At 41.0% G+C, this 26,706-nt stretch overlaps 1 protein-coding gene across 4 annotated transcripts; it reads left to right on the forward strand.

Moving 5' to 3' along the window:
• Nucleotides 1-26,549, forward strand: ADAL (adenosine deaminase like). 4 transcript variants are annotated; one of them, XM_056133451.1, is made up of 11 exons: nt 1-109; nt 4,431-4,607; nt 6,120-6,250; nt 8,180-8,240; nt 12,674-12,761; nt 16,545-16,626; nt 18,266-18,392; nt 19,235-19,315; nt 21,457-21,595; nt 24,363-24,463; nt 25,668-26,549. In XM_056133451.1, exons 2-11 carry the CDS (start codon nt 4,542-4,544, stop codon nt 25,860-25,862), a joined length of 1,071 nt encoding a protein of 356 aa, XP_055989426.1. In that variant the 5' UTR covers nt 1-109; nt 4,431-4,541; the 3' UTR covers nt 25,863-26,549. The 4 variants fall into 4 exon arrangements, with proteins under 4 accessions (XP_055989426.1, XP_055989423.1, XP_055989427.1 ...); XM_056133448.1 differs by having other exon boundaries at nt 21-109; nt 4,389-4,607; XM_056133452.1 differs by lacking the exon at nt 6,120-6,250 and having other exon boundaries at nt 21-109; nt 4,389-4,607.
• The last annotated feature ends 157 nt before the right edge of the window (nt 26,550-26,706 follow it).

A 26,706-nucleotide genomic window follows, 5' to 3' on the forward strand; every position in this document is an offset into this window, starting at 1 on the left:
TCTGCTTTTCCGGCTTCGCGTCTTTTTGCAGAGGCGGTCACTCTTCCACAGCCCTCCTAAAGGGGAAAACGTGCCTTGGAGTCTGTTGTTGACAAAATAAATTGAAGAGGTGAGTGAGGGGGATTGGCCACTAGTACTGGATGGCAAGATACGCGTTGAGTTCTGGAAGGATTAAGACCCTGGATGGAGCAGCGAAGGGGTTGTTCCTTTGTGGCTGGCTCCTGGTACTTATTTAATGTATTTGTCGTTAGGAAAATTGATGTGAAAACAAAATCAATCAGAAACCAAGTCCCCATGAAAGGAAGAAAGGAAAGAAACTTGACAGAGCCCTCGTTGCACCTGACACAGGCATTTTCTCATAGATAGGTATTACTGAGTCCCCACATTTCAGGTGGGGTCAAGCGGACTGGAGGTAAAGCAGCTGCCACTGTTTCTCAGCCCTAATTTCGCCCTCTAAGCCCCCTTTAGAGTTCGTGCCCAGGGTCCACTTGAGAGGGGATCATTGAAGAGGATTATTCCCACGGAGGTTCTTATTGGGGGCTTAACATGCCCACTGCCTTTCAAAATTGGATGCGTGGGAATCTCTTGCTTCCAGAGCTATTAAGGAGACTTTAGGCATGGTGGGATGTGGTGGCTGTACGTGCTGAAATGGAAACCAGATGACTGACTGAGTATGGTTTCGGGGAGGCGGTATAGCATGGTAGTTACCAGTAGGAGCTTTGGAGACCAGCTAGTGCTAGTTTGGACTTGAATCATCTCAATTGCTGCAAGGTTTGAGGTAGGATAAAGGTTTGTTGGGTGAGCAGTGCCCCTTCAATAGGATGTTTTAGAGCTTGTTATAGCAAAGGTAATTTTTATGGTGCTATAAGCGCTAGAGTCTCCTGCCCCTGCGCCTGGTTATCCTCACCGGGGCCCCTTGGAGGGGGGAGGGTTGAGTTCTCCCCCCCCCCCCCAGCAGAGCCCCAGCAGCTGAGGACCTCCGAAGCCAGCCACGGCCATGCTGGGACCACTCTCCACATGTCCGGACGGGCCTCATGCATGAAAGAACTGGCAGAGGAACCCAGGCATGCGGGTCCCGGGACTGAGGTCTCCAAGCTTACTCGGATTGGGACTGGGCCTTCTCCAACCAGACGCCCCATCTTCCGGTAGGTAGGTGTCATACCCACCAGCTGCTGCCAGCGCCAGGTTGGTCCCATCAACGGCCAAGACACAGAGACTATAAAATCCAGCTCCCGGAAGTACGTGGCCGCATTTGTGGCCACACGACATCTTATTATCTTATTTTTTCCTTTGGAGAACCTGGCAGGCTACCAAAAGTATCCTGCCCGCACAGCAGAGTCTGGCAAACTTCCCGTGTCGTACTCAATATGCCAAATACCAGTAACAATGATGGGTTTCATTCTCCTAATCCTGAAAGAGCATTGAAATGACTCTTTTAAAATCTCAGTGCTAGGAAGAAGGAGACGTTACTGGTGCCTGCTCGAGGAAATCGACAAACAACAGGATGCTTGTGATCTTGTGATATAAGCGCTAAATCCATGTTTCAGTGGATAAGGGAAGGGATAAGGAAATGGAGATAACTAAATTAGTGCTTTCAAGGAACCCAGTTCAGAAGGAAAGGAGAGATTGGGGCAGTAGCTAAAAGAATGCTTTTTCAGGTAGAAGTTAATACTATACATACATATTGGTCACCCAACAGGAATTAGTCAGTGGAGAGGGAGAAGTGAGCAATAGAAAAGTGAGTTGAACCTCTTGAAGTGAATTTCTTGAAGTGCTGATTATCGTCACCTTATTAGTTTTATAGACAGGAGGTAGAGGATTTAAGCATACAGAGAATAATTAAATGTTACAAGTCCAATGTATGATGGTGCTAAACCAGAAACTATAACTGAAGGGAAAAAAAACACTTGGCTAAACAAATCAATAAACCAAGGCTTATTTGTTACATTTTCTTAAACCAATATACTTGTTTCTTAATTTTATGTAATTTATACCTTTCCAGGGGCATTTGACAGGTAATATTGCTCTCATACAGATATCACTATTACATAGATACCTCCTTGCCTTGTTTAGCAAAGAAATTATCAAGAACTGTGTGGCTATTCAAAACCATTTTAGCCTGTGAGTTAAGTGCGAATGCTGAGTTGAAACTGTTTTGACTGTGGGATTTGGTTAGCTCCAGAAGGTTGAGGATTCAGTTAGAAAGATTTCCCCATTTGTAATAGATTAGAAGATGTTTGTGGAAAGGAGTAAGAAAAACACGAGGCAATAAACAGCAATGAGAAAACCATTTACAGGCCTGTTTGATCATTTTGAGAAAGCCAATTTCTTTTTTTTTTTTTTAATTAGTGAGACATGAGGTACAGTTGTAGACTTACAAATTTTTGTGCTTGGATTTCAATCATACAATGATCAAATGAGAAAACCAATTTCTTAGGTACTAACTTCCTTTGTTTTCCTGGAAATACTAAATTCAGGTTCAGGTGATGTGCACATCAGCCAGAATATGGTACTTTCTTCAGAAGTGTCAAACATAAATTGGACACCTAAGTCTCTTTCCTGAAGTTTGGCTATGCAAGGACTTAGCCACAGTACTTGATGGGGTCAATTTGCAGAGAGGCTGAAGAGAATTTTTTTGGAGTTGTCTCGTCTAACAGATTGTAGGATGTGTTGCTTAAGGCCTTCCCCAGAGTGCTCTGTAAAAGGACTGCTCAACCGGAGCATGTTTTCTTTCTTTTTTTTTTCCCATCCTCCCAATCCCCAAATATCGTTATTTTTGATCAGTTAGGCTCCTTCATTTTACACACTGAATTATGGTTCACATTTCAACAAAAACCAAGCAAAATCTAATGAACATGGGAGTTAGGGCTGTTGACTCCAAGAAGTTGAAAATGGTAGGCAGGGCTGGAGCAATAGTACAGCAGGAAGGGCGTTTGCCTTGTATGCAGCCGACACGAGAGTTCAATCCCCAGCATCCCATATGGTCCCCCAAGTACCACTAGGAGTAATTCCTGAGTGCAGAGCTAGGAGTAATCCCTGAGCATCGCTGGTGTGACCCATAAAGCAAAAAGAAAAGAAAGTGGTAGGCACAGTAAAAATGTTTTTTTTTGTGTTTTTGTTCTGTTTTGAAGCTATGCCCAGTGGTGCTCAGGGCTTACGCCAGGCTCTGCACTCAGGAATCACTCCTGGTAGGCCTCAGGGGACCATATGTGGTGCTGGGGATCAAACTTGGGTTGGCTATGTGCAAGGCAGGAGCCCTATCTGTTCTACTGTCACTCCAGCCCCAATACTATGAAAATGTTTTAACAAAAAAGAAAGAACTGGCAGACAACATAAACACGTTGGAGCAGCTGTCCAATAAAATGGCTTCCTCAATCATTATAAAGTTCGAAAGATCCCCAGCTAAGTAAAAAGTACAAGGCAGGAGAAAGTACAGCTGGTAAGTACACTTGCCTTGCACATGGCTGACCCAGGTTCAATCCCTGGGTTCTCATATGGTCCTCTGAGCACCGCCAGGAATGATCTCTGAATTACTCTGAACCAGGAATAATTCTTGAGCATTGCCAGGTGTGGCCCAAAAGCCAAACAAAATCTAATCTTTTCCAAAAGGACTTTGACTACAAAAGAGGTACTTTTCTGTTTACAGGGAAGAGCCTCAGTCTGGTGAGGAAACATACAAACTGTTACTAAAATAAATTTATATCCGTGAGATTGGGGTAACTGACTTCAAGTGGTCCATAAGGCAATTTGAAATACTCAGGAGTAGCTTAAGTTTTTCTGGGTTGTATTTTGGTTTTGATTTCGGTGGGGGGAAAGTTCTCCGTTGTTGTTCTTAGACCATAACTGGTAGTACTCAGTACTTACTTCTGGCTCTGTATTCAGAAGTGCCAGGGATAGAACTTGGGTCGTCCAAAAACAAGCACCTTACCTGCTGTACTATCCAGCCCCCATGGATTTTGTTTTGAACAGATGGAACAAATAAAATGTGTCCATTTTTTTTCCTTACTAATATTTTTTGCCATATATCTGGTAGGCCCAGATATCTTTACTCTTCCTTTATATATTTCAAGCAATTCAAGAAATATAACTTTTTAAAATGAAAACCTCAAGTAAGTCTTATTAAATTCTTGATTTATGGAAATTTATAGACAAGTCTAATATATATCTATATATCTGTATAGAAAATGCTAAAAGGTAAGATACCCTTAAAAATATTGGATTTTAATTCATCTTTTCTCAGCTTGAGCCCTTTTCCTAGTTCTTTTTCAAATTGTCAACTCACTTAAGTTAACTCTGGAAGGAATTTTCTTTTTTGAGGAATAAATTGGCAAAAGTTTCTTCTTTACTTTTATATCAACATCTGAAAATGTTCACATTTATTTGAATAGGTGAAATTGAACTCAGAACTACAACTAATCTTATCAAAACAGGTGGAGGTGAAGTGATCTGAAAGAATTTATGACCACAAAACTTCAGATTGAAAAACATCATATTTTCCATACCAAAAATTAGAGTGTTTTGAGAGACTTTATTTCAACAAAATGATGATGGAAACAGAAGAACAACAGCCCTCGAACACAACATTTTACACAGAATTACCTAAAGTGGTGAGAATTTATCACATAATTCTGGAATGGTTGCTCATTATAATGACTTCTGTGTTTTTTTCTCTTTACAAAAGTAAAATATTATAGATAAGATTTGTACATGAAAAGTTATGGGGGTTGGATAGGTAGTTGAGGAGGTAGGGTGCTTGCCTTGCATGCAGCCAACCCATATTTGATCCCCAGTATCCTGTGTGGTCCCTCGAGCATTGCCGGGAGTAATTTCTAGATGCAGAGCCAGGTGTGGCCCTCAAAAAATAAATAAATGCGTCCTTCACGCCCTACCGAGGTCACCAGTCGCCCCCCGCAAGCGGCTCTCCAGCACGGCCATGGCCCCAGAAGCACAAGGACTTAATGCAGAACCCAGCAGCTTGGAGCAGAAAAGTGAACGGACTATGCGTTGATCCAGCCCATCAAGTCTGCCGGAGGGGAAAGGGTGTTGCCCCATTCGCCCTCTCCTCTCTGGAAAGAAAGATGGCGGCCACATGGGAGCCTTGTGGACAGCAGGTATGAGCCGGGAGTGTGGGGGCGACTAAAACCTCATGGGAAGGGGGGCGTTTCGGTCCGCCCTTCACGCCCTACCGAGGCCACCAGTTGCCCCCACGAGCGGCTCTCCAGCACGGCCACAGCCCCAGAAGCACAATGACCTAATGCAGAACCCAGCAGCTTGGAGCAGAAAAGTGAAAGGACTATGCGTTAATCCAGGCAATCATTTCTGCCCAGAGGGGAAAGGGTGTTGCTCCCTTCCGCCCTCCTCCCTCTGGAAAGAAAGATGGCGGCCACATGGGAGCCTTGTGGACAGCAGGTATGAGCCGTGAGTGTGGGGACGACTAAAACCTCATGGGAAGGGGGGCGTTTCGCTCCGCCCTTCACGCCCTACCAAGGCCACCGGTTGCCCCCCGCGAGCGGCTCTCCAGCACGGCCACGACTCCAGAACACAGAAACCAATTTCTTAACTATCTGACTTTCAGTAGAAATACTTCCAGGGTCAATAGGTAAAATAGCAGAAATCCAAAACCAACATTCTTGAACCCAGCTGTAGAAAGCAAATCACTTCACAATGCTTTTTCAGCATGTCTGATTTGGGGGGGGGGGGTAAACTCTAAATAATAGTGGTGAATCTTTTATTGAAACAATGAATCTAATCAAAGCAGATAGAGTGTTAACTAGAATTCATCTGCCTCACAGGGACGGGGAGGGGTGGGGGGTGGGGTTTTATTGGGGTTCTTCATGGTAAAAAATAAGTATTGGTAAAGGGAAATGTGTTTGATATTTGCATGACTGAGACATAAACCTGAAAGCTTTGTAACCTTTCCCACAGTGATTCAATAAATAAATAAATAAAGAAAGAAAGAAAGAAAGAAAAGGAAAAAAATAAATAAATAAATGATACTTATATAGCTAAATCTAATAGGAAATTTTTTCTTCTAACTACAAATATCTCTTAGTTAATATGGTACTGTAAATTCAGTAGATCCCTGATATGTTTTTACTGATTGTATTGTTTTGTTTTAGGAACTTCATGCCCACTTGAATGGATCCATTAGTTCTAATACCATGAAGAAATTAATAGCTAAGAAGCCAGATCTTAAAATCCAGAATCACATGACTATGATTGACAAGAGAAAGAAAAGAACTTTATATGAGTGAGTTTGGGGGACATTATGAATTTTAGTTTCCTATGACTATTTTGAGATTGTAACAAGTATAATAAAATTTCAGATTCTGGAAGTTAAAGTTATGGGGTAGCCTTTGGGCATGGAGACTATAACTTGACACAGTGTTTTTCTAGCTATTAACAGTATTTTTAGAGATTTGTATTGTTTTAGAAATTATACTATATTGAATACTCTTTGTGGGTGGGGTTAGGCTTGGGGTGGGGTCTCTCCTGGTATTCTCAGTCAACCAGGCCAATAATTCACTGCAGGGGCCTGACTGAGAAAGTTTTGCAGCTCAGGCCTTATGGTGTGTGAAATTACTTGGACCAACCCAGCAATGCGAGGGGTCTCCAAGATTGAACCCAGTGATGCATGGGGAACCATGTGGTGCTGGGGAGCAAAGTGGGGTCAGCCACATGAAGGGCATGTGCTTTAACCTGTGTATTACCCTTGCTCCAGCCCTATAAAAGAATATTCTTTTAGACTACTCAAAAATATAAGTGTGCTCGGGATCAGTGGTGGTGGAGGATGGGCACTGGTGGAGGAATGGGTACTCGATCATTGTATAACTGAAACCAAGCACAAAAATTTGTAAGTCTACAACTGTACCTCATGGTGTTTCACTAATAAAAATTTAAAAAAAAACAAAGAAAAGAAATAAAGTAGGCTTCAGCAATCTCAGTGATGTGGAAACAAAGGCAGGAGATAAAGAAGGCACTATCTTTCCATTTTACAGATTTAAAAACTTAGGTATCAGGAGTGAGATTAAACTTCACATAGGACCTTAATACTAGTTATAACTGATGAGTGACAGAGCATGTAATGACATACAATTTTAGTTCTCTCTACTACAGGACAGAATCTCCCCCACTTAGTTTTTCCTGCTTTTGCCTTGATTGTAGGACTTTCCAAATTGGCAGCCGACTGATACAGTGGGACAGCTTTCTTTAAGTGTGGGCAATAAATCAAGAAGCTCATGTAGATGAAAATTAAAAAAAAATATATATATATATATGCTCATTTTTCCCTACTGACTGCTGCTACCAGAAGATAGGTGGAGTGGGGGAAACAATTATTCTCCACTTAAAAATATCTAGGACTAGGGGCTGGAATGATAGTACAGCAGGTAGGACATTTGCCTTGAACACAGTCGACCCAGGTTCAATTCCCAGCATCCCATATGGTCCCCTAAGCACCGCCAGGAGTAACCCCTGTGCATCGCTGGGAGTGACCCAAAAAGCAAAAAAAAAAAAAATTCTAAGATACAGGAGGTATGACACTTGCCTCTGAGTCTGATTCAATCCTGGGCATCACATAACAGCCCCCAAACATCTCCAGGACTTACTCCTGAGCACAGAGCCAGAAATATCCCCTGAGAATCATCAGTTGTGGCTCAACCCCTTCACTCACAAATCTAATCTTTCTAATATTATCATCATAGTAGTTTCTTTTGTAGTCATTTGATTTTTTTTAAGAGCTATGAAATTTGAAGAGATCATCTGCAGTGTTTTCTCTTAGTTAAGTGTATCTTATTTTTTGTAAATATATAATTACTGTTACTCTAGAATCTGGGCTGGAGTGATAGTACAGTGGGTAGGGTGTTTGCCTTGCGCACAGCTGATCTGGGTTCAATTCTCTGTCCCTCTCGGGTAGCCTGGCAAGCTACCAAGAGTATCCTGTCCACACAGCAGAGCCTGGCAAGCTACCCATGATGTATTCAATATGCCAAAAACAGTAACAACAAGTCTCACAATGGAGATGTTACTGGTGCCCTCTCAAGCAAATTGATGGACAATGGGAGGACAGTGCTATAGTTCTACTCTAGAATCTATTTAATTGAGTGTATTTTCTTGAATTTTCTTGAATTTCTTGAATTTTTGATGACTAGTCTATGTTAACATTTAATTTTTGTTGCAGATGTTTCCAGATGTTTCAAGTTATTCATCAGATTACTACTAGCCCTGAAGATATTCTATTGGTGAGAAATGATTCAATTTTTAGACTGGTTTAAAAATTATTAATTTAGGGCTGGAGTGATAGCACAGCAGGTAGGGTGTTTGCCTTGCACACGGCTGACCCGGGTTCGATTCCCAGCATCCCATATGGTCCCCTGAGCACTGCCAGGGGTAATTCCTGAGTGCAGAGCCAGGAGTAACCCCTGTGCATTGCCGGGTGTGACCCAAAAAGAAAAAAAAATTATTAATTTATGCCATTTGTGTTGTTGTGCTTCTGCATGACCTATTGCTTTCATTAAAAATATGATGAGGGGGGCTGGAGCAGGTAGGGTGCTTGCCTAGCATATAGCCAATCCGGGGTCAATCTCTGGCATCCTATATGGTCCCCTGAGCACTGCCAGGAGTAATTCTTGAGTGTAGACCTAGGAGTAACCCCTAAATATTGCCAGGTGTGGTCTAAAAACAAAAAACAGAACTAAAAAAACCTGGTTAGGGCCCATAAGATAGCTCAATGAGCTGGCGCACATGCTGTGAATGAAGAAACCCAGATATGCTCCCCTCTCCACCTCCCCCCCCCCCCCCCCCCCCCCCGGCACTGCACCAAGCTGAGTCTGGAGTAGTCCCTGAGAACCACTAACTGTGGCTCAATACTCTCCCCATCAAAAAGATTCTGGTGAAAAATGTTTTCTTTTGCAGAGGAGGGGAAGAGACAGGGCACTACATCTGACTTTGTGCTCAGGGGTCATACCTGGCAGTAGTCAAGGGAGTATATGTGGTACCAGAATTTGAATTAGGGTTGCAGCCACAGGCTCATACCAGGTAAGTACCTTAACCTTTGTATTGTCTCTTTAGCCTCGGTGTTTCCTTTTTTATAGCAATTCTCTACAAAAGCAAAGTAAGACATTTACCAAACAGCTGTTATCAAAAGGCTACACTCATTGTAAAAAGATATGAAGAACCAAGAAACGTGCCTGCCATAGAGGGGAGTGGGGGGGTGATGGGAGGGAATCTGGGGACACTGGTGCTAGGAAATGTACACTGGTGGAGGATGGGTGTTGATGTACTGTATGACTGAAATCCAGCCATGAAAAGCTTTGTAAGGGTATATCTGACAGTGATTCAATTTAAAAAAGTTTAAAAAAAAGGTTTGAAGAAACTAAGCTTATCTGCTATTAGAAGATGATAAGGTGAAGAAAATCTGGTCTAGCCTTCCACATGAAACTTGTTATATAAAATTTCAATCAGGGTTGGAGCTGTAGTGCAGAAAGCACTTGTGACTGACTTGGGTTCAATCCCAGCCTCTTATGACTGATTTGGGTTCAATCCCAGCCTCCTCATATAGTCCTCCAGCCCCAATAGGAGTGCTCCCTGGATGCAGAGCTAGGAGTAAGCCTGAGTACCATTGAGTGTGACCCCAAAGCAAAAAAAAAAAAAAAAAAAAGGAAAGAAAGAAAGAAGTGTTTAACCACAGAGGCACATGTCTTTTATTTTTATTTTTTTTAATTAATTAATTTATTTATTGAATCACTGTGGGAAAAGTTACAAAGCTTTCAGGTTTAAGTCTTGGTCATGCAATTATCAAACACATTTCCCTTGACCAATACTTATTTTTCACCACCAAGAACCCCAATAACCCCCCCCCCCAACCCTCCTAATGCCTGTGAAGCAGATGAATTCTAGTTAACACTCTATCTACTTTGATTAGATTCATTGTTTTGACAAAAGATGCACCTTTATATCTAGAGTTTACACCCCCAAATCAGACATGCTGAAAAGGCATTGTGAAATAATTTGTTTTTTACAGCTGGTTACAAGAATCAAATGATGTTGCGCGTGATTTTGGATTTCTGGTATTTTGCTTATTAAGCCTGAAAGTATTTCTGCTGAGAGTCAGATAACTATGAGATTGGTTTCTGTGCCCTGGAGCCATGGCCGTGCTGGAGAGCGACTCGTAGAGGACAACTCGTGACCTTGGTAGGGCGTGAAGGACGAGCCAGGAACGCCCCCCTTCCCATGAGGTTTCAGTCGCCCCATCACGACCGGCTCATACCTGGTTTTCCATCAGGCTCCAAAGTGGCTGCCATCTTTCTTTCCAGAGGGAAAAAGGCAGAAGGGAGCAACACCCTTTCCCCTCCGGGCAGGCATGGTGGCATGGATTAATGTGGATTAACGCATAGTCCATTCACTTTCCTGCCGCAAGCTGCCTGGCTCTGCATTAAGTCCCTGTGCTCCTGGAGCCATGGCCTTGCCAGAGAGCCACTCATGGGGGGTACTCGTGATCTCGGTAGGGTGTGAAGGATGAGCCAGGAACGCCCCCCTTCCCAGGCACATGTCTTTTAAAAGGCATTATCAGTATTCTTTGAGAAACAGTTAACTACTTAGGTGGAAGTTAAAAGGTATGAAGAGGGACAAAGAGATAGCTCAATGGGATGAGCATGTGCTTTGCATGCAAGAGGCTTGGGTTTGATTTTTGTAACACATGATCCATCAAGCACCACAGGGAACAACCCTTGAACACAAAGGTGGGAGTAGCCACCCAAGTATCATTTGGTGTAGCCCCCCCAAAAGAATGTAAAGTAAAGTAAAGTAAAGGTCCTCCCGTTGATCATCGATTTGCTCGAGCGGGCCAGTAACGTCTCCATTGGAGACTTTGTTGTTACTGTGTTTGGCATATCGAATATGTCACGGGGAGCTTGCCAGGCTCTGCCGTGCGGGCGAGATACTCTCGGTAGCTTGTCGGACTCTCCGAGAGGGGCGGAGGAATCGAACTCGGGTCGGCCATGTTGGCTGCGTGCAAGGCAAACGCCCTACCGCTGTGCTATCGCTCCAGCCCTATGGCAAAGAATGTAAAAAATGTAAAAATCTCAAGAAATATTTAAAGATTGAATGGTCAAGGAGATTGTGCTTTTCTTCTGGTGATTAAGCGCTAGAGGATACAATTGTATTCTCTAAATGATGTTCCCTATAGAGGCTAATATGTCAGGCTACCTTCTGTATCATTGATCATAATGGCATTTTATTTTTATTATTTATTTGGCACTGTTGGCCAAGCCCTGGACCTTGCGTGTCACTATGACATTTCCCAAAAGTACTTAGAAAATTCTAAGTACTTAGAATGACAGGATGACATTTTAAAGTATTTTCTTTGCTGATGAAGTATTAAGAAGTTGGATTGGGGTAGTGTGGGAAGAGTTATGATAGTATAGCAGGTAAGACATTTGCCTTGCATGCTGCTGACTGAAGTTCAATTCCAGGCACTACATATAGTCCCCATGGCACCACCAGGAGTAATCCCTGAGTACAGAGCCAGCAGTATGCCCCGAGCACTGTCAGGTGTGGTCCCCCCCCAAAAAACCAACAAGTTGTAGGTTATACACACAATGGAATACTGTGCAGCTATAAGAAAAGATGAAATCTTGCACTTTTTGCAAGCTGGATGGATCTTGAAGGTAGTTGTGTTAAGTGAAATAAATCTGAATGAGAAGCCAAATACTGTGTGATCTCACTTCTCTGTGATAAGACAAGGGACTAGACAGTGTTGAATGATGACAATCCCTTGGCTTGAATTACAAACTCAGATTACCAAACAGTGGGGGAAGGAGGAGAAGGTGGAAGAGGACTAGAAGAAATGTAAGGACAGTGGGGGAGAGTCTTGGGCATGTGGGTGGTGGCGGTGAAGGTACAGTAACTATATCAAAACCATATGCATTAACACTGTGGCAATCATATACCTAAACTACAATAATAATTTAAATGTAAATAAGAATGTCATCTTTGGTAATGGGAGGATAGCTTGAGGAGTAAAGAATATGTCTAGCAAGTATGAAACTCTAAGTTTGATACCTGATATTATGTAGCCCCTTAGAACTGACAAAACAAGGAAGGACCACAGAACTAGTACAGGCTTTATAGTTCTTGCCTTGTATAAGGCCAGCTCTTGTGCACATATGGTTCTCAAAAGGAATTTTCTAAGTACTTTTGGGAAATGCTATTTATTCTGAAGTAATTTAAGCCATAACTTTGAATGGTACCTCAGTAATGCTTTGTTATTTTAGTTGTTTATATCCAGATTTACTTTTCTAATACTACACAATGGTTTTGACGGGGTTTTAGTTTTGCTTCATTTCTTTGTATTTTCAGTCTGCCGTTATGATCACCAGGCAATAGAGAAATGGTTAAGATGGATAAAAATGAGGGAAAGTAACAAAAGGAGTGGCTGATTTACAGATTTGAATATAAGTGGCATTCAGGGGGTGTTGGGAACTACTGGATATGCCGTCATTCTCTCTTGGTCCTCAAGGGTGTGAGAATGGGTTATCTTAACCATATGAAAGACTTTCAGTTTTCCCTGAAAATAAATTTAATGCATAAAATAAAACTTTAGCACTTGGCATATTCATTGTACCATTATACTAATATCAGTGTTAGTATTAGTATACACTGTTTTTATCATCAGGTCACAAAAGATGTCATTAAAGAATTTTCAGATGATGGTGTCAAGTACCTGGAACTCAGGAGCACACCCAGAAGAGAAAATTCTACAGGTAGACTTTAATTAGCTTCTCAGAAAATGTACTGTACTTTCCTCATGTACTTTTGTCATTTATGTATTTCAAATGGAAAAGATGAAGTTTTTTTTTCTTTTACATCATTATAAAGTTAGAGCCACCTCCAAATCTTCTGTTGTGAATTAATGATGTGAATTATTAGTGAGAGGGTTATTTGTAAGTTAAAAAAACAGGTCAAGGAGCCGAAGAGATAATGCAGTGGGTACGGTGCTTGCCTTGCATGCAGCTGACCCAGGTTTGATCCTTGGTACCACATATTGTTCCTCCAGGAGTGAGCCCTGAGCACAGCTGGGTGTGGTTCCCCCCCAAAAAAAGTCAGATCAGGTATTATCTGTTTAGGGGGAATTAAAAATCCTGCAAAAAATTCCATTGTTCTTGGGCTGAAGTAGATAGAGTGCTTGCCTTATAGGCAGTTGGCCCAGGTTCAACCTCTGACACTCCCTATGGTTCCCAAGCCTTCAAGGAGTGATTCCTGGCATAGAACCAGGAATAAGCCTTGAGCACCAAAAGGTGTTTCACAACCCCCCCAAACCCCCTCCCCAATTCCTTAGTTCTTGTTCTTACTCCAAGAAAAGGAAATTTGACTACTTACAGGTGCATTGTCTTTAAAAGTCTAACTTGAAGAGCATCAGAGCTCTTGTAACATGGGTCATTAAATAAAGAATTTTATTTTATGACAATCACTAAAAGTTAGGCAATTCACTCCTCAGAGATTCTAAATTTCTTAAATCAGCAACAAGCTATGATATGATAAAACCTCTCTGAAGAGGAGCAAATCTGGATAAAGTTTGGGACCCTCTTTCCCAGAAGAGCTGAATCAGGAGATACCATAGAGTATCATTTGGTCCCTCTTAGCACCTTGTGTATGATCAGAAAAAGTCATACCGTGTTTAGCTTGTCTTCCTTACATTGTTTCCCAGTAATTGTTCAGGGATAAAAATTTTGAAGCTACATATAGAAAAGTGGGACTAGTAGAATATTCTTTTCTGTTTTATTTTTTTGGGTCACATCTGGCTGGGTACTCAGGGGTTGTGGGTGGTGGTGGGGCATGCAGAGGATTAAACCCCAGGCTCCTGCATACACAGCATGTATTCCAATCTTTTGTGCCATATTACAAACCCAAAAGCAGAAGATTTGTACCTCCCATTTTGAAACTGAAGACAATTTCAAGTAATGCTGGTTAGGAGTATGAAAGGAAAGCAGAGGAAAAAAACCTGTCCATTATTAGACTTAGTGTGCTCTTCAAAAGGAGATTCAAAGGGTGATAATAAGTCTTGCAATTTCAAGGTGCTGAGTTGGATCTCTAGAACCATAGGCCCACATTTCTGAGCATCACAAGGTTATTACCCCAACTTCACACACACACACACACACACACACACACACACACACACACACACACACACGGATGTAGCTCCTATATTTATAAGGGGAGTAATGATAACCTATGTAGGAAACAAGGGAATGGTTAAATAATGGTTAATGGAATATTAGGCAACTATTAAAAATATTTTCAGAGAAACTTTATTAATGGGACATATGCTCAGAGTCATAGTTATGCATTTAACAGCATACACATATACCTAATAGCATCTTATCTATTTAAAAAAGTGTGTGTCTCTACGTCCTCTGGCATAAAAAATGGCCGAGCTTCACAGATCCATATCTAATCTCTAAAAAGATGCCAAGCTGCTGAATTGTCCCCATCCCACAGCTACTGTAATGTGCAACCACATACATGGTCGTGCAACACCTCCTAATTTCAAAATATTGACAGCCTCATAGGAGCACAGCAAGTTAGATGGGAAAGTCATGTAGAGACCCACTAAGCTCAGTGAGCAAAAACAATACGGAAGGCTCAACTAGCATCAAACATCAAACAGCTCGGTAAATTCTCAGACAATGACTTTAGTAACACCATTGTGAGATACATGCTACAACAAACAAGCTTGTGGGGTGGGTGGGAAACTGGGGACATTGCTGGAGGGAAGGTCACACTGGTGGTGGTGGGATTGGTGTTGGAACATTGAATACGTGAAACAACTGTATTATGAGTAAATTTGTAAATCACAGTATTTCAAGTTTTAAACATAATAAAAAATTTCAATTTTAAACATAATTTTAAAAAGTGTGTGTGTGTCAATGGAGTACTATGTAGCTCTTAGAAAAGATGAAGTCATGAAATTTACATACAAGTGGTACAATATGGAAAGTATCATGCTAAGCGAAATGAGTCAGAAAGAGAGGGATAGACATAGAAAGATTGCATTCATCTGGGGAATATAAAGTAACAAAGTATGAGATTAATACCCAAGAATAGCTGAGATCAGCACCAGGAGGATTACTCCATAACTTAGAGGCCATCCGGGTATCCTAGAGGAAAGGGCAATTCAGATAGAGAAGGGAGCACCAAATAAAGGATGTTTGGAGGATCCTCCCAGGAGGGGAGATGCATGTCGAAAGTAGACTATGGACTGAACATGTTTGCCACTCAATGCCTCTTTTGCAGACCACAACACCCAAAAGGAGAGAGAGAACACAGGGGATTGCCCTGCCACAGAGACAGGGGGGATGGGGGGATGGGGGTGGGAGGGATATTATCCATGGTGGTGGAAAATGGGCACTGGTGGAGGGATGGGTATCTGATCACTGTATAATTGAAACCAAAGCACAAAAAATTGTAAATCTACAACTTTAAAAAAAAATAAAGGGGAAAAAAAAAGATGAAACTGAAAGAACAAGAATTCACCATAAAGTAGAAATAAGTTTAAAAAAAAAAAAGTGTGTATGTGTGTGTGTGTTGGGACTGGAGTGATAGCACAGTGGGCAGGGCGTTTGCCTTGCGTGTGTCTGACCTGGGTTCAATTCCCAGCATCCCATATGGTCCCCTGAGCATCAGCAGGAGTAATTGCTGAGTGCATGAAACAGGAATAACCCCTGTGCATCACTGTGTGTGACCCAAAAAGCCAAAAAAAAAAAAAGATATAATGGTATTTTAGAGAAGCTGGTTCTAGAGAGTTCTGTTTCACAGCTTTTTAGAAGAGGAGGACTTGCACATCCAAAGTTGAAAGAACATTTTTATTGCCCTGGGTAGGAAACAATGAGGCAAAGTGGAAATAAGGAGCAGGGGACCCAGGAAAATATTTTTTCTAAGCCAGCAGAAAAATATTTTGCTAAAAAAATATTTTTTTAAAGGACAGGTCTTACAAAAGGACTTTTTCTTATTTTGTTCAACAAGCATCTAAAATTGTACACTGGGCTGGAGTGATAGCACAGTGGGTAGGGCGTTTGCCTTGCACACGTCCGACCCAGGTTCAATTCCCAGAATCCCATATGGTTCCCTGAGCACTGCCAGGAGCGATTCCTGAATGCAGAGCTAGGAGTAACCCCTGTGCAACGCTGGTTGTGACCAAAAAATACAAAAAAACAAAAAAAACAAAAAAAAATCAGCAAAAAAATAAAATTGTATAGCAATGTGCAATTTTTTGTCTATTGAATATAAAAATAATTTTTAAGTACCTCATATGTCTTTCATTTCATTTTTCTACTTACTTACTTTGAAATTTTGTTAAAATGCAACTAACTTTTACTAAAATCCAGAAGGGCCATTTCACTAAAATGTATCCATTTAATTTCTTTTTTCACAATACTCTTGTTACAACATGAAATAGAAATGCTTTTTTTTTCATATAGGGATACCAGTGTTGGAGGAAACAATTGATGATCTTTCTGTCTTTGTTTTCTGCATGTGCTTTCTAGGAATGACTGAAAAGACTTACGTGGAATCTGTACTTGAGGGTATAAAACAATGCAAAGACGAAAACTTGGACATTGATGTTAGGTAAGATGACTTGGACTTTAGATGCCATCATTTAATCAACTAGAATGTGGCCCAGAGAGATAGTGCAGCAGGTAAGGCGCTTACCTTGTATACAGTTGACCTAGGTTTAATCTTCGGCATCTCTGTGTACCCTGAATACCAGCAGGAGTGATTCTTGAGTGCAGAGCTGGGGCAAACCCTGAGCATCACTGGTTGTGACCCAAAAACAAAAACAAAACCAAACAAACCCAAACCCACCTAGAATATAAATTTTACTGTGTGCGCACATACACACACACACACACACACACACACACACACACATATATCCAGCAGTACTCAGGGACTCAGTGCTTAGGGGTCACTCCTGCTGGTGCCCTGGGAATCATGTACTGCTAGGGATCAAACCCAGGTTGCCTATATGCAAAGCATGTGCTCCAGCCAATTGAGCTAGCTCTCCAGCATAGTGTAATGTAATTTTATTTATCAACCAGTAACTTATTTTCATCTTACAGTAGAAAAACAGCAAACCTATTTAAAGTTGAGAATGCAATCCTAAAAACTATTCATATGGTAATAAAATTTTGACTACTATTGTTCCATTGAAGTATGGTTTCTCAATACCCTTAAGCTAAAATCCAGAGTTTTCCTCTGGACCATTCCTCTTCATTTATTACACATCCACCTGCTGTTTCTCAGAAAGTTCAAGGCTGTCCCACCTCTGCTTTGTATGTTTCTTGTTGCACTGGCCCAGAGCACACTTCCACCAAGGCTTGTGTGGCTAACTGCCTCTCATTATTCAGATCTCAGTTCAGCTATCACTCCTCAGAAGGGCCTTGACCACTTTATCTAAAGTATCACCCCAAGTCATCCAGTTATCCAACTTATTTTTCATGTGCCATTCTTTATAAAAATGTCAGAAACCATCTTTTTTTTTTGCAGGGTGGGGGCAAGGGAGTGATGTTAGGGGCACTCTCACGCACCTGACCCCCAAGCAGTGCTGGGGTTGCCCTCAGCAGCATTGGACCCAAGCAGCACCATATCACTGAACTGTACATTGAGCTGTGTGGTCTGGAACTGAGTATAGCTGGGAGAGGCCTCATGCTCCCTGAGTACTATGGGGAAGCCCTCCAAAACAAAGAATATGCTCTGTTAAATCCCAAACTAGATAGAACTACCACATAATTGAAAATACAAGAGACAAAGAACATGCTAGCAGTAGAATTCAGTCATAAAAATTTTGACCATGGGAATTTGATAGGACAGACAAATGACCCAGATTTTCAATAAATAAATTCCAATAGACAGGGTGTGTGGAATGAGGAGTGAAGAAAGTAGCTATAGACCAACAGAAACACATTGCTTAAAACCATGTGTGAGTTTTATATAGACCCTGAATCAGGCAAGCCAAAAATCATGCACGAACAAAAAAAAAACATGGGACATTTAGACATTTGATCAATGACTTGATATTTGATGCTTGTAACTTTGGTGTAATTTCCTCTTGGCATTTCACGGTTGTACATTTCTGAGAAGATACATCTTATGTAGCCTTCCGTTCCCATGGTCTCACTCAAAACTTACTTCTTTTGTTCCATATTAATTTTCTTTTTTGTTGTTGTTCCATATTAATTTTCACTCTTTTTTTTTTACATGAAAGGTATTTGATAGCAATTGATAGAAAAGGTGGCTCTACAGTAGCCAAGGAGACTGTTAAACTTGCACAGGAGTTCTTTCTTTCTGCAGAAGACACAGTTCTTGGTGTTGACCTCAGTGGTGCACCTACTGTAAGTTATTTTTCCTAAGTAAATTTTATTTCTAAAAGGTAGAATCTGTTTATGGAATGGGGATTAGCTTGGGGCTTCTGCATTCCGGAGAGATCCTGCAGAGCCTCTCTGTGGATGAATTTCTGTTCTACTTTTAATAATGAGGATGTAGCATCAACTCTTAGACAGGGTTTTTCACAAAAAAAATTAAGTTCCCTGAAAAAGAAATAAAGATTTGCATGACTGTTATTTTCTTCATCCCTCCAAAGAGTATCATTCACAAGTAATATCATTCTACATTCATAGGAGGAAAATTCTTTCCTTCCAGACAATGGAACTCTAATACTTAATTAATGCTTATTTATGGCTAGGATTGAGTTATCTCATAAGGGACCCTGAGTGATAGTATAGTGAGTAGGGCACTTGCCTTACATGTGGCTGACCCATGTTCAATCCTGGACATCCAGTATGGTTACCTGAGTTCTGCCAGGAGTGATTTTTGAGCACAGAGCCAGGAGTAAACCCTGAGCATTGCCAGATATGACACCCCCCCCACAAAACCCCCTCCAAAAACTCCAAAACACAAATGTTGTATCATAGTAGCTCACAGGTTATCTCATAACTTATAACTTATCTCATAAATTAAGAAAGATTAGCTGGCCTTGGATCAGATAGTACAGTGGGTAAGGAAGGTACTTGTCTTGCATGCTTCCCACTTGGGTTTAATCTCTGGCACTGTATATGATCTCCTGAGCACCATTAGGAGTGGTCCGTAAGCTCTAAGCCAGGAATAAATGAGCACAGCTGGGTGTGGCTCAAACAGCAAAAAAATTAAAATTCTCAACTTAGCTTTTATTTTCAAGGCAGGACAAGCAAAAGACTTCTTAGAACCTCTTCTGGAAGCTAAAAAAGCGGGTTTAAAGTTGGCGTTGCATCTATCAGAGGTAAAAAAAAAAATTGTAAAATATGGCTGGGGAGGGTAAATTACAATGGAAATAATAGGATCTTTTGTAAATGGCTAAAAATAAACCTGATCTAGAAAAAAAATTTTCTAGAAGGGAAAAGTAGAATCTTTTAAAATATATAGTTATAAAGGCTTGGCTTGCGTTAGCCTTTTATGCCTGCTTTTATATTTTGTGGTTCCTGGGAGTGACTGCTGACTTATAGATATGTCAGCTAAACAAAGGGACTGGGGAAAAAACTCTTAAGAACTGGATGCCTAATATGCACAGAGTGCTGGTCTCAGTCTCTGGCACTATGTCACCTCCTGATCACTGCTAATATAGTCCAGGTGGCCCCTTTCACCACTGGGGAGACCCATAATTTAAAATTTAAACAGCTAAACAACCTCTTGCTAGAGAAACTGCATAAATTTCCATCATCTTGTCATTGTTGAACTGCAATAAGAAAAATACCATTTCCTCTCACAGGAAGGACTTTTCTTAGTAGAAGGGACCTGATATCACATGTACTGGCAAGAAAGGACACTCAGGGATTACCCCTGGTAGTGCTCAGGAGACTGTGGGATCAAACGCGGGTTGGCTGCATGCAAGGCAAGCACCCTGCCCACTGTACTATCTCTTTACCCCAAGTTCTATAAACTGTTTTGAAAACCCTTTATCGAAGTTTAGGTAATATAACTACAATAATGTTAACATTTATGGTTTTGATGTGCAAAGTTACTATACCTTTACCACCAAAGTGCTTGAAACCTTCCAGTACTATCCTTTCTTCACCTCTACTCCACCTCTCCCTCCCCACTCCCCCGTTTCTCCCACTGTTTGATAATCTCATTTTGGTAATTAAAAGCCAATCTTGGACAATTTTTGAAAAAACATTTAGCTACAGAAGTTCTTTCTCTCTATATATATGAAGAAAAACCAAGTGTAGAGAAGTATACAGGAAAAAGTTTTTATTTTTTTAAATTTATTTTTAACTGAATCACTGTGAGAGATAAAGCATTACAAAACTGTTCATGATTGCATTTCAGTCACACAATGTTCCAGCACCCATCCCTCCACCAGTGTAATTTTCTAGTACCAGTGTCCCCAGTTTCCCTACCACCTCTTCAAGCCACCCCCCACCCCAGCATGCCTCTATGGCTCCTCTCTTTTCCCTCTTTATCTCTCTCATTTTAGGCATTTGTGAATCAGATGCTGAAAGGTTATCATTATGTTCCTTTACCTGCTTTCAACACTCAGTTCTTGTACAGGACAAAGTTTTTAAATGGAACATCCCTGTCCCATTTAGTTCTGCTTCCTATAGTTAATATTAATAGTTTTATGTTTAAAAATTCATGAATTATTTCTTAGATTATGAATACATATATATGTATGAATACATATATACAACCACACATATATAAAGAAATGTGGTACTTTTATTAATTTTTAACACCCCCCCCCGCCATCTCCTCACACACATACACCTTTCCTTTATTACTTTTGTTGCTGTGACTGGGGTTGTGCACACACCAGGCTGTGCTCACCAAGGATCTTACATCAGATTGCAGTGCTGGCATACTGTGCCACAGTGCTCACTTGAGGGCTACAGTCCTTTAGTTGTGGTGTTTGCACACATGCTCACTGGGGTCACAGTCTTAGTTGTGGTGCTCCTGTATATGCTTACTTGTAGTGTTCACTGGGGTTACTCTAGTGCTCACACATGCTCTTGCCAGGGGTCATACACTGTAGTCATACTTCTTTGGTGTTGTGCTTACCAACACCTGTGTTGCAGCCAGAAATGACTTGTGACTCAGGGGATCCCAGTCAGTGGAGCTGATAGGATCACATTTGACACATGTGGCAGCACCAGGGATTAAACTCTTGACCTCTGCATGCAGGGGATAATTCTGATGATTCTAAACTGTTCTTTGGGCTCCTTATTGCTTTTATTCTGGACTTTAATCTCTTCACCTTAATACTTTGTAAGATTTTTATGAGGTTTAAAGGAGCATTTCTGTGAAAAGTTATAAGATCTTTGGTTTTTATTATTTCTTTAGGGAACAAAATACCTTGCTATAGAAAAAAGCACATTTAAGAACCACTGAAAGAAGTGAGTAATCATCTTATTTTTCCTTTTTGAGATTCCAAATCAAGCAAAAGAAACACAAGTACTCCTGGATCTTCTTCCTGACAGAATTGGTCATGGGACATTCCTCAATTCATCAGATGAAGGTTCTCTACATCTAGTAGACTTTGTGAGGCACCACCGGATACCACTGGGTAAGGTTCAGGGCTTCAGATCCTCCAGACAATCCTCTCTCCCTTTCTCCTCCAGCCACTCTACCCACAGTTTATAACCCACAGATAAAGCATACTAAAGAGATAGATGCCATTTAGAAATTAAAATAATGCGTATTGTATGTACTTTCTGAGCCTCACTTAAGTTACAAAGCTTTAGTTTCCATTTGATGGTGACACTAATGTCTTTATCTCTCTTGCTCACCTAGTTCCTGGAATTAAAGGAATAGGGTAATCTTGTATTTTGAATGACTTAAACGAGATCAGCATTACAAAATGTATGATCTTCATGTAACAGTTAAGAATTATAGGGCCACAGTGATTGTACAGTAAGTAGAGTGCTTGTTTTGCACGTAACCTACCCGAGTTTGATCCCCCACATCCCATATGATTGCCAGAGCTTGCCGGGAGTGGTTCCTGAGTACAGAGACAGGAGAGACCCCTGACCACCACTGGGTGTAACACCCCCTCCACACACAAACTCACACACAAAAGAATTATAGAAAAATATCAGGGCCAGAGATAATAGAGCAGGGAAGGCACTTGTCTTGCACATGTCCAACCCTGGCCCCAGTTCCTGACATCCCACATGGTCTCCTGAACACTACCAGGAATAATTCCTGAGTTCAGAGACAGGAGTAATCTCTGAGCATTGCCAGGTGTGGTCCCAAAACAACGAAAGAAATACCTGTAGCTTTTTATCTGTCATTTTACCATTATTCCATTTTCTCCAGGTATATACTGGAGCTGTTTTTATTTAACAAATATTTATGAATTTCCTACTCTGTTTAGTTACTGTTAAAGTGATTGAATTGCTGGGAATACAACAGAAAACAAAACAGACTGAGTTTCTCTTTCAAGGGACTTGTATTTTAATACAGATAAGGAAGATCATAAACAATTATGTAAGATGAGAAGCATTAGGGACTTTGAAGAAAATATAAAGGACAGATATAATTGTGTTTTGATCACTTTCGACTAGACAGACAGGGAAAGCGTTTCTGGAGAGGGAGAGAAGTGCCTGGCTAAAACTCAGTCTACCAAATGGGTGGAATTAACAAATTAGAGGGGCTGGAGCAATAGTACACCAGGTAAGGCGCTTGTTTTGCATGTGGCTGATCCAGATTCAATACTCAGCATCCCAATGCACAACCAGGCGTAATTTCAGAGTGCAGAGCCAGAAGTAACCCCGAACATTGCTCAGAGTGCACCCCCCACCCCCAACCCCAACCCCTCCCCCCAAAAAAGATTTAATTTACCAATTTGTCAAAATACTCATGCAGGTATGTGTTTTTTATAACTCATTATAAAAATTGCTAAATTTCTTATATTGCTAAAAACTATGGAGTTTTTAGCAATTCCTAATGAATGATGTTTATTTCTTTAACTAAGGACATTTTTTGGGGGGATAGGGGAGATTCTTAGTTTATATACATATACATATATATTTTTTTTATTAAATCACAGTGAGGTATACATAGTTACAAAGCTGTTTATGATTCGGTTTCAGTCATACAATGTTCTAACACCTTTCCCTTCACCAGTGTACATTTCCCACCACCATTACTAAAGAGGTTTTTTTTTTTTTTTTTGCTACTTGTGTCACACCTGGCGATGCTCAGGGGTTACTCCTGGCTCTGCACTCAGGAATTACTCCTGGTGGTGCTCGGGGACCATATGGGATGCCGGGGATCGAACCCAGGTCAGCTGCGTGCAAGGTAAATGCCCTACGCGCTATGCTATTGCTCTGGCCCCCAATAAGAACATTTTTAAATATCCATACAAATAGAGAAAATGGAAACCACGTGCATAGGAATTTTACTTGGTATAGAACAACAGGTAGGGTATTTGCCTTGCATGTGGCCAATCCAAGTTCGATTCCTGCGTCCCTCTCGGAGAGCCCGGCAAGCTACCAAGAGTATCCCGCTTGCACGGCAGTTTCTGCAAACTCCCTGTGGAGTATTCGGTATGCCAAAAACAGTAACAAGTCTCACAATGGTGCCCACTTCAGCAAATGGATGAACTGTGGGAGGACAGTGCTACAGTGCATAGTGGCCCAGCAGAGGGAAGGGGCAGGCGGGGTTTTCATCTCTTTGGACTGAGTGACCTTGTGTTGAGGCAGCCTCACCCAAGTCAGCCAATACCATCAGTCACACTTTACTCAGCTTGAGAGTGATGGTAAGGCACTCTCCATCAGAAATGAACAGAAATTTGTTAATGCTGCCATCCTTCTTAAGATGGGCTTATCAGTAATAGATGATGACTGAAAGAGTTTTAATGTTTTCTCTAAGCCATGTAAATAGCCCATTTTTGCTTATGATTGCTTCTAATACCGTAACTCTCAGGTAGTCCTGCTGTTTTCCTGTTTTTATTTTAGCCTCCAATGTAAGACCAAGAAACACCCCTTCAAAAATTTCTTTTGTTCTTCTGACACAGTTCTCTGCTTCTTTACAGTGACTAGCTTATTACACTCTCCTTTCCTTTCCATTTTGCTAAGAAAGAAGCACACGGCTACGAAGGAGATGTTAATTCTTCTCTGTCTGGGTCAGTTGCTGCTAGAAATTCACGTACATTTTCTGCACAGTTTCACTAATTGCAAGTCACACAACAAAAAAAGGTCAATTTTGTAAAATAATGAACTACAGGAAATTAGTATAGTTTGGGAAAATTTCTTTCAGATGAATTTTTATATATCTGCCTGGTAAACACTATGTGAATCCACTGAGTACTTTTTCCTCTTTCAATCTAGAACTCTGTTTGACCTCAAACATTAAAAGTCAGACAGTTCCATCTTATGACCAGCATCATTTTGGATTCTGGTACAGCATTGGCCATCCTTCTGTGATCTGTGTAAGTGTGAAATATTTGCTCTTTTCAGTCCCCAAGTTACATTAAATCAGAGGTTCACTAGGGAACTGACTGCCTTGCATGCCTTAGTGTCATTCCCAAATAGAGGTGTCATTCCCAAGCAGAGGTGTAAAAAGGGATTTGGGGCAAAAGAGGATGCAAAGGACCAGAACGAAAGACTCAGCTCTATGAGAAAAAGTTTCATTTGGCCTACCATCCCTTTCCAGAAAAACAAGTTATTCAGTACCTCTCTGAAATCTACCATTACCACTCACTGGATTATTCCAGCATCTCCCAAAGAAGCATTATTGCTCACTGGGGGAAACACTGTTTAAATGTACTTACTGAAATTTCAAACAAACAAAACAAAAATCTGCCTAGCACTCATCCTTTAATACTGGACTTTTATTTTACCTCAAGTGAATCCTTGGCATGGTATGTTTATTCTTCTTTTGAACCTCCCAAACAGTGCTCAAGAGGCCCGGGAGCTGACCAAGCCAGGCACTTCAGTGCTTGGGTCCAGCAGCACACTGCTGCTTAGACTTAGCAGTGCTAGGTATTACCCAGTACTGCTTGGGGTCCATGCAGACATATCAGGTCCAGGGCCACCTGATATGTATTAAAACCTCCCTAAATAATTTGAATATGTAGCCATGGTTGAGGAGCTTTTGCGTTTGTGCTTTGGTTTGGCGGGTGCTACATTTGGCAGAACTACTCTTGGCCTGTCTTTGGGGACTGGTCCTGACAGTACTCAGGGAGCCAGGCAGTGCAGGGAGTTAAACCCAGAGTTCCTTTTTTTTTGCTTTTTGGGTCATATCCAATAATGCACAGGGGTTACTCCTGGCTCTGCGCCCAGTAATTACTCCTGGTGGTGCTCAGGGGACTATATGGGATGCTGGGAATCAAACCCGGGTCAGCCATGTGAAAGACAGACACCCTACCCACTGTGCTGTCGCTCCAGCCCCCTTGCCCCCTCCCCCAGAGTTCCCTTATGTAAAGCATGCACTTCAGTCTCTCTTCCCAGCCTTGTTTTTTCAATTTTTTTTAAAGGATAAATAAGTCTGTTTATAGACCTGTATAAATGATTTTTAGACCTCTGCTTAGACTGTTTAAAGAAGTTTGACAAATTGAAAAATCAATTATAAACAAAAAGACATTTTTAATAATTTCCTTTGTCATTTTCAAATGCTCTTGCTTATATTGACAGACCGATGATAAGGGTGTTTTTGCAACAAATCTTTCTCAAGAATACAAGCTGGCAGCTGAAACATTTCATTTGACGCAGCCCCAGTTGTGGGATTTGTCTTATGAGTCCATCAACTACATCTTTGCTTCTGATGGCACCAAGTCTGAACTGAGGAAGAAGTGGAATCACCTGAAGCCCAAAGTGTTACATTTTTAACTTGTACCAGGATCTTCCTCCCATATTCCATTTAGTAAGTCATGCAGTATTCCCTTTGAAAGAGAAGGCAAGTACCTTGAGCTCCATCACCAGCACTTGCTCATAGAGATTGCTTGGTAGTTATGTCTTAAATTGACTAGTGCGCTCAGAAATTTTACATAGCTCACCTCTTGCTGCTAACTGAAAGTCAGAATGTTTCTGATAACCAAACTCCTGTTCACTGGTGATTTTGACATAACAGTCCCATCCATTTGATTTAGAAAAAAAATTAGTTTTTCACCAAAAAAAGTTTTAGAATTACAATCTCAGATAAGTTGGGGAAAATAGGGAAAGACAGAACTTGGAAGCCTTCTAATTTGTGACATTCCTATAGTTCATTGTGTTCTTTCAGACTCCCCTCATTTAAGTGTTCTCCAAAACTGTTTTCCTCAGGCTATATTACAGATACAGTATTACATATATAGTGCAGATACATTACATATATTGTATGTATAGTAGACTGTATTACATAGATTGCCTTTTTTTTAAATGACCCATAGCAGTGAGGGTTAATAAACTTTGGGTGTGGCCCAAAAAACAAGAACAAACTTTTGAGATCTGAATGTCACTAGATAGCTATATGAATCTATAGGAGTAAAGTTTTCATATTAGATTTTGAATTATATAATAAAGCAAAAAATTATCCCATCCTAAACTTCTCTTTTCTTCCCTATCTGGTCACTTAATCACTTAATCACTTAACTTCCCGTTAGTCGTGGATTTGCTCGAGCGGGCGCCAGTAACGTCTCCATTTGTCCCTGCCGCGTGCTAGTGTAGCCCAATGGCATCTGTTCTCTCCGGGAAC

The sequence above is a fragment of the Sorex fumeus genome, unplaced genomic scaffold, assembly GCF_029834395.1.
Source record: "Sorex fumeus unplaced genomic scaffold, SorFum_2.1 ptg000098l, whole genome shotgun sequence".
Taxonomy (NCBI): Eukaryota; Metazoa; Chordata; class Mammalia; order Eulipotyphla; family Soricidae; genus Sorex; species Sorex fumeus.

Bases quoted from the DNA above. Each gene is read 5' to 3' on its own strand.
- ADAL (XM_056133451.1), top strand. From the start codon at position 4,542: ATGATGATGGAAACAGAAGAACAACAGCCCTCGAACACAACATTTTAC. The intron at 6,251-8,179 runs GTGAGTTTGGGG...TTTTTGTTGCAG, and splicing joins AAGAAAAGAACTTTATATGA to ATGTTTCCAGATGTTTCAAG. The intron at 12,762-16,544 runs GTAGACTTTAAT...TGTGCTTTCTAG, and splicing joins CAGAAGAGAAAATTCTACAG to GAATGACTGAAAAGACTTAC.